The sequence below is a fragment of the Kogia breviceps genome, chromosome 3 (assembly GCF_026419965.1).
Source record: "Kogia breviceps isolate mKogBre1 chromosome 3, mKogBre1 haplotype 1, whole genome shotgun sequence".
In the NCBI taxonomy this organism is placed as follows: Eukaryota; Metazoa; Chordata; class Mammalia; order Artiodactyla; family Physeteridae; genus Kogia; species Kogia breviceps.
Window position 1 is genome coordinate 108,777,177 of NC_081312.1, and position 12,004 is coordinate 108,789,180.

Genomic DNA, 12,004 nt, shown 5'->3' on the forward strand with positions numbered 1-12,004 from the left:
CCACACCAAGAGGTATTTCCAAAAGCGGTGGCCAGTGTGTCCCTTTCCAGTCAGTACACGTTCCAAGCTACTGGCTCATACACCAATAGAGCCCTTCACGTGGCATCCAGCACAGGGAGAGATATGACCACCACCTTCACTGCTGTTTCCTGAACCACTCCAGACTTTGTCACACGTCAGTCAAGGCTACTCCAGTTCATACTCAGGTGAGTGGTTTCCTAAACTGAACGAAGGAGGTTAAACTCTACCCAAACAAACTGTGGAGCTCTTTTTGCACACCAGTGTCCACCCCTGGGCTCTTTGAGCATGTGATAAAGGAGACCGTCTACTTATTCAGTCACAGAAAATGTGTAGGAATACAGGGTATAGGCCAGAGCTCTGGACACCTTTAGGGAAAGGCAAGCAGTGACTTAAAGTCATTGTCATTCAGTGATAGTGACCGTTCTTGGAACAGGGCAGCAGAAGGGCCCACATCACTGAGTACCTCCCAAATTTCAAATATGCAAAAAGTGTAGATCCATAAAGTCAGAGTATCTCAGACCATGGCTATAGGACATCTCTCCCTTGTGATTCCTCTGTTCTTTGTTGCACTGGGCCCAACATGGGTGATGAGTCAATATTTGTCAAATTGAAATTCTCTGAAGCAATAACCTCTGCAGCTTTTTCCAGAGCATCCCATTCAAAATGAGATATGTAGACAATGATTTTCTCTGGATTATTAACCGCTGGATGCCCAGGACTTGGTCACATCCATGCTTTAATTCATAGAAAGAAATGAACTAAAGTTGATTGGTCCTTACTTTCCCTTTCCCTTTTGAGATTCTATTTTGTTTTTTCTTTTCTTTCTAACCAGCCAAGCTTTACCTCCGTTTTTCTAAATGAATGCCACACATCAGTGATTCAGTGGCTGAGCAGGCACTGACCAGGCAGTGAAAATGTGCTTTATCATTCAGGTCTTACACGAGCCCCACTGGGGGGCAGTGTCCTCATGTTACACAAGAGCAAAGTTATCGGTAAGGGTGCAGACCCAGCCTGCAGACTCCTCAGCTTCTCCCTCCAACACTTGCTCAGAGAGCCCTAAAGGCCCCTCCAGGCACATGAGGGCAAAGGTGGTCCTGAGACAGCCTCCCTGAGGAGGGGCCACCCCCAGTAGAGCTGCCTGTCTTATCTCAGCCTGAACCAAGGGGCCACAGATGAACACACACTCACTTCCCTTAGCAGATACCATGGCCCTGGGGATGTGCAGGGCCGTCTCCATGACGACCATGCTAAGGCCATCCCCCACAGACTGGGCTCAACACCGGCCTCAACTATCCTGATGAGGTGTCCTGTATGACAGGGTAGCAATCCCTATGTCATCAAGGAGGGGCTGTCACAGACCTTTTGTAGAAAATACAGTAACTATTACTGATTGGTGAGGATGCTTTATTTCAGAGCCAACTCTCACCCCGGTGTGCATTCTATATGCAGGGAAAACAAACTTTGATATCGGGGGATCCCGGAGATCATATCATCTCTTTTCCTGGGCTACCTGCAGTCTCTCCCATCCCTCACCAGCAGGTGGCGCTGCCAAGTCCCTGAACCTCCCTGGAGGCTGGACCTGTATCAGACGTGGGGACACTCCCCTGGGGGACACAGGTGAGCACCGTGCAGCACGGAACAGGAGCCGAGAAGGCTCTCCAGACCAACAGTCTGCAAGGAAAAACCACCATTAGATGCAGTTCTTAAGGAAATGATGCAAAATTTAGCAACTATTCAGACCTTAGGAGGGATTGTTAAATTAGATGCTTGTCTTGAAACAAAGTTCAGCAGACAAGAAGTGATGGGAATTCTGATCATCATGGAGTCCCTGGGTCGTGCAGCATGATGAAGCCTTGGACTCCAGGCAGCTCACGGCCATCAGAAGCACCTGCAAAGGGCCTTCTTCCTAAGTTGGCCTGGGGTCATGCTTAGTGTGCTGGGCTCCATTGTGGCCGAGGCTGCTGGACAGTAGTCTTCTGTCGCCCAGGAGACAGTAATAAGCTCCATCTTCTTCAACCACCATTGAATTACTGACTTCCTAATATGTAGCTATATCTGTTGCTAGTATATTTTGTGGCTTTCAAATCCAAGCTTTATATTTGGAACAGGCTGCCTGTTTCATTGTACCAGGTGTGATTTTATAAATAGAAAAAAGAGCAAGGAAGCATTTTCCCATCCTATGGCATAGTGTAGAAGGGGCAGGAAATTCAAGATGCCTTAACAGGAAGCAGCTGCAGAGGTGGGGGCTGTTCAGCCTGGATACTTGCCTATGGCCAGAGTCATGGCCTTGAGCTTGCTCCTGACCAGCTTCACCACCATGCTCTTCTGCAGGGGAGTTGAGCGACAGCAAAGGACAGACCGGCACTGCTTAGCAAGGAAAAGGAATTTGTCCTCCAGGTTTTTCTCGAGGGCATAAGCCAGACTTCTCCCATCGATCACAAGGCTGGGGCTGGGGCCAGAGATGGCGGCTGCAGAAGGAGGGCAGAGGGGGGAGAAGCCCACGCTCACGCCGCCAGCGGTCTTGTCGGCAGAACTGTGGGGGCTCCTGGACTGCACATAGTGTAGGCACTGGTCCAGCAGGGCTGCACACGCCTCCTGAAACGGACACGAGAGGACGGTGCAAGTCACTCGGCTGCATCACAGACCAGGCTACCCGCACAACACATCTGAGACTCTCCAGGGACCCAGGCTGCAGGCTCTGCCCAGGAGGTGACCCTCCTGAGCCTGGGAAGTCAGTAGAAGTGGATGACTTTCAACATGAAAGGATTTGAGTTGGTTTAGGGTTCCTATAAGACTCTACTTGATTCCATTATACGGTGTAAAGGTTAGGACAAAGCATTTTCACTTTGGGAGGCCTGGCCAGGCTGGCTGAGCTGCTGGCTAGTTAGGCTATGGGAGCTTTCCAGGCACTTCCCCATGGTCCTCAGAGGCCCTTAATCAGCCCTTCTTGTTTCCTAGTGAGGTACCAACAAAAGCTTCTGTTGTGATTAGCTCCGAAAGAAGAGTAATCAGTGTCTCCCTAAGCTCAGGAAAATGAAGTTAAAAAACAAGCCTAATTACTGAGGCTTTGAATTGGCAGTGCCCTTCCAAAGCTGTATCTGAGTTCTGGAAAGAATAGGGAAACTTCCCGGGGAAGCTGCAAGGTCAGGGGACAGAGGCATAGGAGGGAAAAGTGTTTCCAAGAACGAACACACTCCAGGGAACTCAAGTGGTTCCTGGTCCTCCACGGATGGACAGTGAGCCCACAGGTTAGTGAGCAGCCTCCTACAATGCACTGTGGGAATCCAGGTGTGTCTGACAAGCACTTAACTGAGGACCTTTTATATCGAGGAAAGTGAGTGAGACTGGAGAAAAGAAGACCAAGAAGACACAGCTGTTGGCGTTGAGTGATGGGCAGGCAGCCGGACACACACACACACCCATGACCACAGCAAGTCACTGACCAGCATGTGCAAAATGTCCCTGGATACAGGGAGTGGGAGACTTGCTTCCAGGCAGGGCTGGGAGTGGTGGTGACTGGGAAGGCCTTGCAGAGAATGTGGGACCTCATTGCAGGAATACCATGGATGCCCTGGTCCTAGCACAAGGCACTGACAAGGTAGGATGGAGTAAGCACGCACTGCCTCCCCTACAGGTGCAGCTGTGGCACCTGGACAGATTCATAGAGCCACTTTGAGTACTCAGAGTAAACAGCAGCTGTCAGGCTGGGGAAGAAGACCAGCATTCTAAACACACTGAACTGCAAGGTTTCCATTGTCACTCTGGCAGGCCCTCACCTGGACCCAGGTGTCATGGAAGCTGGAGGTGGGCACTGAGGCAGGGACAGAGAAAGCTCCAGCTCTAGAAGCCCTCTACTTCTGGCTTGAGGAGCGGAAAAGAAAATTTCCAATGCTTAGAGAAAGTGGAGGAAAACCCATTTTTATTTATTTTTTCCTCTATTCTTTTGAACCCAGCCCCAGGCAATTTTGCTCTCTGGGCAGCAGTAGGAACAACAGTGGTAGCACAGCCATCTGTTGCCGGGGACTCTGAGGGAGGTGGTCCCTCCTTCCTATCAGAGCAGCTGTGGCCCCAGGACAGCAAGGCAACGGCTGCCCTCCTTTCTGTCTGTCCTGCCACCTCTTGGCCCTGGAAGTCGGTGCAGAAGTACAAAGCAGATCAAGGTAACTCAAACCCCAGCTTTCATGCCAGAGGGAATCCCAGAGAATCAGAAAGCACTGGAAAAATTGTCAGGAGGGGGGAGCTTGGCAAAAATGTGAGACAGATTCTAACAGCTTGGCAAAGGCCAAACAAAACTGACATTGGAATCAACACCCCAAGGCTGTTCAGAGCCTGCAGCCTGCACCCAAGAGGACTGATATCCTGCCTTAAAAAAATCCACATTCTCCAAATTTAAAATGACCAGAGTGCCATTCAAAATACCCACAACATAACTCCAAATTTATCAGCATATAAAGAGCTAGGAAATTCTCAGTGCCTGTGGTAAAAGACAATCAACAGAAGCCAATGTCAAGGTGACACACATACTGGAATTACCTGACAACGACTCTGAAGCAGCCATTATAAAAGTGTTCCAAGAAGTAAGAAAAAATTCTAGAAATGAATAGAAAGGAAGTCTCAGCAAAAAACAGAAGATATAAAGAGGAGTCAAACAAAAATTTTAGAACACCCAAAACATATTAACAAAAATGAAAAGCTCACTGGATTCCACTTATGTGTCCATCATTGGTTTACATAAATAATTTACATAATTTCTCTGTGCTCAAGGAGGGGCATTATAACCCCCACACTCTCTAAGTGTGAGCTGTGCACAGTGACTTCCTTCCAGAGAGGACAGTGTGAGAATTAGTTTATGGGGGAGAAGCCTGACAAAATTAACATCCACAGTGATACGCCATGTTGACAAAATGCGCTCTTGATATGATGTGATGAAATGATGAAAATGGCCCTTTGTCTGTGGTCTTCTTCCCCAAAACTCATAACTTTAATCATGAGAAAGTTATCAGACAAATTCCCATATAAAGACATTCTACGAAACACCTGAATGTATCTATCCTCAAAACTGTCAAGGTCATCAAAAATGAAGAAAGTTTGAGAAACTGTTATAGCCAGTAAGAGCCTAAGGAGGCATGACGACTAAATGTAACGTGGATCTTGGGGACTACCCTGGTCGTGGTCCACTGGTTAAGAATCCTCTTTCCAATGCAGGGGACGTAGGTTCGATCCCTAGTCGGAGAACTAACACCCCACATGCTGTGGGGCAACTAAGCCTGTGCACCACAACTGCTGAGCCCATGTGCTCTAGAGCCCACGTGCCACAACTAGAGAGCCTGCGTGCCGCAACTACTGAGCCCGCACACTCTAGAGCCTGAGCACCACAACCAGAGAGAAGCCTGTGTGCTGCAGTGAAGAGCCCGTGTGCCGCAACGAAGATCTCATGTGCTGCAATTAAGACCTGACGCAGCCAAATAAATAAATTAATTTAAAGAAAATTTAATGTGGGTCCTCAATGAGATTCTGGAAAACAAAAAAGACATTAGGTAAAAAAAGGCAATCTGAATATAGCACAGATTTTAGTAAGTAACTGTATATCAATATATTAAAAATTGTAAAGATGTTAATATTAGGCAAAATTATGTATAGGTAAAACAGTACTATCTTCACAATTTTTTTGTAAATCTAAAGCCATTTTATATAAAAAGTTTAATTTTAAAAAACCACTAAATGCAGAATGGAGATAACAGAAGAAAAAGTCAGTGACCTCAAAGACAGATCAAGAGAAATTATCCAATTTGAACAAGAGAGAAAAAAAAAATTGAAAACTGAAGAGCACCTGCGGGACCCTTGAGAAAATAACAAAAGACCCAATATTCATGTCATCGGTCTTACAGAAGAAGAGGAGAAAGTGCAGCGCAGAAAAAGGATTTGATGAAATAATGGCTGAAAACTTACCAAATCTGGTGAAAGACATAACCCCACAGATTAAAGAATCTTAGCAAATCCCAGATTATAAATCAAAAGAAATCCATGCCCAAACACATGATAATGAAACTGCTTAAAATTATAGACAAAGAAAAACATTGGAAAGCAGCCAGATATAAATGATTCATTAGCTATGGGGTAATAATGATTCAAATGACTGTTGATTTCTCACTAGGTACCACAGTAAAATAAAGGCATGCTCTGATGAAGAAAAGCAAGAGCATTTGCCAGCAGTGGACCTACTCTAAAGGAAATTCTTCCTAGAGAAGGGAAATTGTGTCACAAGGAAACCTGAAACAACAGAAATGGAAGAAGAGCAACAGAAATTGTAAATATAATTTATTTTAACTAAATATAATGGACCATTCTTTTCCTCTTGATTTCTTCAAAATATGCTTTTAGATTAAAAGCAAAAAATATAATATCTGATGAGGATTTCAATTTATGCAGTTGTAATATATGACATCTTCAACGTTAGGGGGAAGAGTAAGGGGCACGTGGAGTGGTAAGATTTCTTCATCCCCACTGATTCTAAGTAGACTGTGACAACTTAAGTATGCATAGTGTAATCCTAGAAAATACACTAAAAAAGTTAAGTGATGTCGAAACATAAGAGACAAATTAAAATGAAATACTAAAAAATATTCAAATAACCCAAAAAAAGGTAGAAAAAGGAATGGAGGAACTAAAAACAGAGAATAATAAGAAAACAAAAGATAAAATAGTAGACTTGAATACAAACATATTGATAATTATAATAAATGTAAATGATCTAAGCACACCAATTAAAAGGGACTGTCTGAATATATGAAAACATGACCTATCTACCAAAAAACCCATAAACAAACAAAAAACCTCACCTCATTTCAAATGTAATGCTACAGGTAGATTAAAAACTAAAGGATCGGGCTTCCCTGGTGGCGCAGTGGTTGAGAATCCGCCTGCCGATGCAGGGGATACGAGTTTGTGCCCCAGTCTGGGAAGATCCCACATGCCGCGGAGTGGCTGAGCCCGTGAGCCATGGCCGCTGAGCCTGAGCGTCTGGAACCTGCGCTCCGCAACGGGAGAGGCCACAGCAGTGAGAGGCCCACGTATCGCAAAAAAAAAACAAACAAAAAAACAAACAAACAAACAAAAAAACTAAAGGATCAAACAAGGTATGCCATGCAAACAGAAATCAAAATAGCTGGAGTAGCTATTTGGGGCCAGTGTAAATTATTTCAGGCTTTTCAGATCATTCAGTCTCTGTGGCAACTACTCAAAACTGCCATTATAGCATGAAAACAGCCAAAGATTGTATATAAAAACATGGGGAAGGCTGTGTTCAAATAAAACTCTACAGAAACAGGTGGTAGGTTGGATTTGACCCGTAGGCCAGTTTGCTGACCCCTATTATAGAAAAATTGAACTGTACCATCTCTCAACTGGATCTAATTGATATACCAGCAAACAACATGGCAGAACACACATTCTTTTCATATGCATATGAACATTCACCAAGATAGACCATACCCTGGGTCATTAAAAAAAATTAATATGAAAGAATTAAAATCATTAAAAGCATATTCTATGACAATAATGGATAGAAATCAATAAAATAGGTTTCAAATAGAAATCAGTAACAGAAAGAAAATAGGAAAACTCCAAACACTTGGAAATTAAACAAAACACTGCCTATTTTAAGATATTTAAAAACCCACAGGACAGCATGATATTGGTGAAGGGACAGACACACAGATCAATGGAACAGAATAGAAAGTCTAGAAGTAGACCCACACAAATAGGACCAACTGATTTTCAAGTGTAAAGACAATTTAGTGGAAAAAAGGCTGTCCACAAACGGTGCCTGAATAATGCAGAAAAATGCAGTTTGATGTAAACCTCACACCTTAGACAAAATTCTACACAAAAACGATTGTGTTTAAAGCTGAGATGCTAAACTATAAAAATTTTAGAAGAAAATAAAGGAGAAATCCTTGTGATTAGGCACATCTTAAGTGCGACACCTAGAGCATGATCCATAAAAGTTAGACTCTGTCATCTGCTGGAGGAGATGTTCCAAGGGAGAGTCAGTCACTCAAGGAATCAGAGCCCCAGCCAGGGCCTATGGTAAGAGATCCACCCTCCACACTTGGGGATTTCAGTCAATAGCTGTTGACAAATGAAAACCCACATGCCACTGGGGCATCCATGAGACAACACATGCTATCCTGAGGACACCAATGCAGAATGGACCGCTGCCCTGGCTCCATGTGACCTCATGAAAAACACTCTCTGATACTGATGGCTGGAAAGTATGTCAGGAAAAAGCGGGTTGAACATTGCATTATAAAGCCCAGATGTGCGTTCCTAAGAAATCCCAGCAAATCCCACATCTTCCAAGACTATGACAAGCACGTTCTGAGTGCCAGAAACACAACACAGGTGCAAACAGAGCAGAGGGCAAAGGCCCGCCTCACAGGGGCTGCCAGAAATGGAAGGCATTCTTTCCTGCTCTGCTCTGGGGCTGGTGTGGTGTGAGGCTGCTCAGGCAGAGCAGGTCTCCCTGACATCCACCCACCTGGGATTCGGCATTCAGGGTGATGACTTCCTCTTCGTGGTCCAGCAGTTTGCAGGCGTAAGCGATGTTAATGGCTGTTTCCTGTTTGTCACCGGTGAGAACCCAAATCTGCAGGCCTGCTTGACGCAATTTAGCAATGGTTTCAGGGACTCCGTCCTGCAGGCGGTCTTCAATCCCAGTAGCACCTGGTCAAAGGTACAACAGTGTGGGTAAGCCCCTTGCTCATGGGCCCCGACCCTGACCGGCATGAATGCCTCACTCCAACACAGCAGAGGTGCTGGCCCACCCTGCAAACTGGGCCCTGCTGTGGTCCATCTTATATGGAAGCACTCGGGTGATTCCTCATTCAGGACATGGGGGCATCTTCACTAGCTCTCGATTCCACACAGTAGGGATACCTGGGAGGCACTGAACATAATTCTCTGGACGTACAGCAGAGCACCTCCAATGCTTTCTAACATGCAGCCAACTTTTAACTTTACAGATAGCTTGGAAACGAAGCTTGTGGGGAGATGGTGGGAGTGACCATATTCTGAGGGATGAAAAGTTTTAAAACTTATCCATCCCACAGAAAGCTTCTGGTGAATGACACCCACAGTGCTTGCTCTCAACAATGCTTACCATTAGCTGTTGAAACTGACCACAAAGGCCCACTATTTCTTGAAAGCAACATTATCCTGAATGTTTTTTCCACAAAAATAATGCTTAAGGGGCAGATTTTCCCATGCAGGTCTCAGTATATTGGGAAAAATACACTACTCAATGCAGAAAAGTGTCCTCTAGGCCAGCCTGAGTTTCCCTCCATTTCCAACTTGGTGAGATGGTCTCACCTTCCTTCTAGAAGTGCAGCATTGTCTGAGGGCTCCTTGTCAGCCTTGCCTTTCTCTTTTACGCACACTGCTCCCTGTGCTGGGATGCTGTTATAGACTGAATGTCTGTGTCCCCCCCTAAAAATTCACAGGTTGATGCCCTAATCCCCAAGGTAACGGCATTAGTAGGTGGGGCCTTTGGGAGGTGATTAGGTCATGAGGGTGGAGCCCTCAGGAATGGGATTTGTGCCCTCATAACAAAAGACACAAGGAAGACAACTTCTCTCCACTGTGCGAGGATGCAGAAGGAAGGCAGCCATCTGCAAACCAGGAAGAGAGCCCTTATCAGGAACCAAACTGCGCAGCACTTTGACCTGAGACTTCCAGCTTCCAGAACTGTTGAGAAATAAATGTCTGCTGTTTAAGCCACCTTGTCTATGGAAGTTTTGTTCAAGTAGCCTGAAATGACTAAGATAGACATCATTTCCTTTTCTCTGCCTTGAATGGGTGAGATGGCAGGTGCGGGGAGGAAGGAGTCAAGGTAGAACACACGTACAAAAAGTGCACATTTCTTCAGTATACCCTTTGATGCACTTTCACAAATCACACAGCTGTGTAGTCAGCCCTGAGCTCAGGAAACAGTGTCACCAACTCCCCAGAAGCCCCCTCAGGGGCAAGTGGTTGTATTCTCTCTTCCATCTCATTAAGGCTGTGTTGGGTGCTGGACCTGGGCCTACCCCACACTTGATGAATGCACCAGAAGGCTAAGTGGTAACTTGGGAAGGACCCAGAAAGGAGGAGGGGACATTGCACCCAAGATTTCCTCTGCTCTGAACCATTAAGTCCTCCCAGGAAGGACCAGGCAGGGGTGTGGGGTTCAAGGTCTGCTTAGGAATGGAACCACTTTATGCTGCTTGCTCATGGTAAGCATGACCCTGACCACCCTCCTGGCCCCTCTCCCCTTCCCTAGCTCTGTGGCTCTAGCATTAGAATAGAGTGTGCATCTCTGGCTCCTTATCTTCACCATCCAACAGAGTCGACACTTCTCAGTGCATCCTAAGTGTCACTTCTGCTAGGATATATTCCCTGATGTGGGGGAAAGAGGTAGGGATGATCTTGCCACCTCTGCGTGTTCATAGTGTCTTATTCATACTTAATAATAATGATTGTGGAATAATCATAACCATGGCTAACCTTGATGGATTCCTATATGCCAGAAAGTTTTCACAGCTTCCCTAAGATGTGAGAATTACAATGATCCCCACAACACAGGTGTGGAGAGCAGCGTGAGGGAAGTTAGTTAGCCAGGGAAGGGCCAGCATTCCCCTTATAGTATGTCTCTGATCCAAACCTCTGAACTGCATGTCTGCTCTAGGATAGCATGTCCTACAATGCAGTGTTTTGTGTACAACTCAATCACTACCCACTCTTCACTAGATGGGGATTTTCTGCAGAAAGGCCTTCTATCTCCCATCCTTGTACTCTGGCCACTCAGCCAGGGCTCCTTGGTAAGTGTCCACCAAGAAAGAAAGCAAGGAAGACCTTGCAGATAAATTCCCATCCAGAGGAAGTTTGCCTCTTTTCAGGGAAAACCTAACACCTTGAAAACATACCCTCTTTATTTCAGGAGCTTATTGGCCAAAGTAATGGGCTCCTAATTGGGTCACTTGACTGCCCCTCATCTACATAATGTGCATGTTTGAATCAAACACAGGATATTAATGAACTTAGAAATAAAATTATGGAAAGCATATCTGTCTCAGTGTGAACTATGCTGAGAATAAAGAGGCAATCTGAGGAACAGTCCTTTTAAAATGATCTGGGGGCTTCCCTGGTGGCGCAGTGGTTGAGAATCCGCCCGCAGATACAGGGGACGCGGGTTCGTGCCTCGGTCCGGGAGGATCCCACATGCCGCGGAGCTGCTGGGCCCGTGAGCCATGGCCGCTGAGCCTGCGCGTCTGGAGCCTGTGCTCTGCAGCGGGAGAGGCCACAGCAGTGAGAGGCCTGCGTACCAGCAAAAAAAAAAAAAAAAAAAAAGATCTGGAAGCCTAGCGTCTCTTTTCAGCTCTCCAAGGTAGCTTGTTTGTAATATAATTTATGTGACTTTGAATAAATGTCACCTTCTTTACAACCTGATCCTTGGGAGAACCTGGCATTTTGAGTATTATAACCAGGGTAGTTAGTGGGGTTCAAGCTAGTGCCACCTTACTTCACTGCACTCAGATGTCAGGTAGCTTTCAATGGAGGGGAAAAAATCTCACCAACTGGGAAGTTTCAGATGACATTTGGAGAAACCAGCAAGAACGATGGGGAGAGTTAACAGAATGTTGTCTTTTGCGAATTTAGGTTCTTGGCCAGAACATTATGGAAAAGAAAATTTCAAGAACATGGTGTGGGAATGACAATCCTTGCCCCGTGGCTCTCTGATGTTACTTAATGTAAGAACCTAAATGAAAAGGTTTAAAAAGGAGTATTTGGCATGGGATATTAAAAATATGAAAGCTGACTTCACATTTCTCAAGTACAAATCAGAGGAGCTGGAGCACAGTGCCCATGGATGAAGCAGTGGTGAGCACTGAGGTGGGGGTTCTCCGGCTCTCCATCTTGGCTTCATCATTTGAACCATAAACATTCC

The 12,004-nt window shown here is 45.5% G+C and overlaps 1 protein-coding gene across 1 annotated transcript in view; it reads right to left on the reverse strand.

Moving 5' to 3' along the window:
- The window catches only part of ATP10A (ATPase phospholipid transporting 10A (putative)), a 185,025-nt gene that overhangs the window by 12,274 nt on the left and 160,747 nt on the right, over positions 1–12,004 (reverse strand). Inside the window, 2 exon segments of the mRNA XM_059056027.2 lie at positions 2,289–2,616; positions 8,561–8,745. Coding sequence (XP_058912010.1) covers positions 2,289–2,616; positions 8,561–8,745 — 513 coding nt within the window.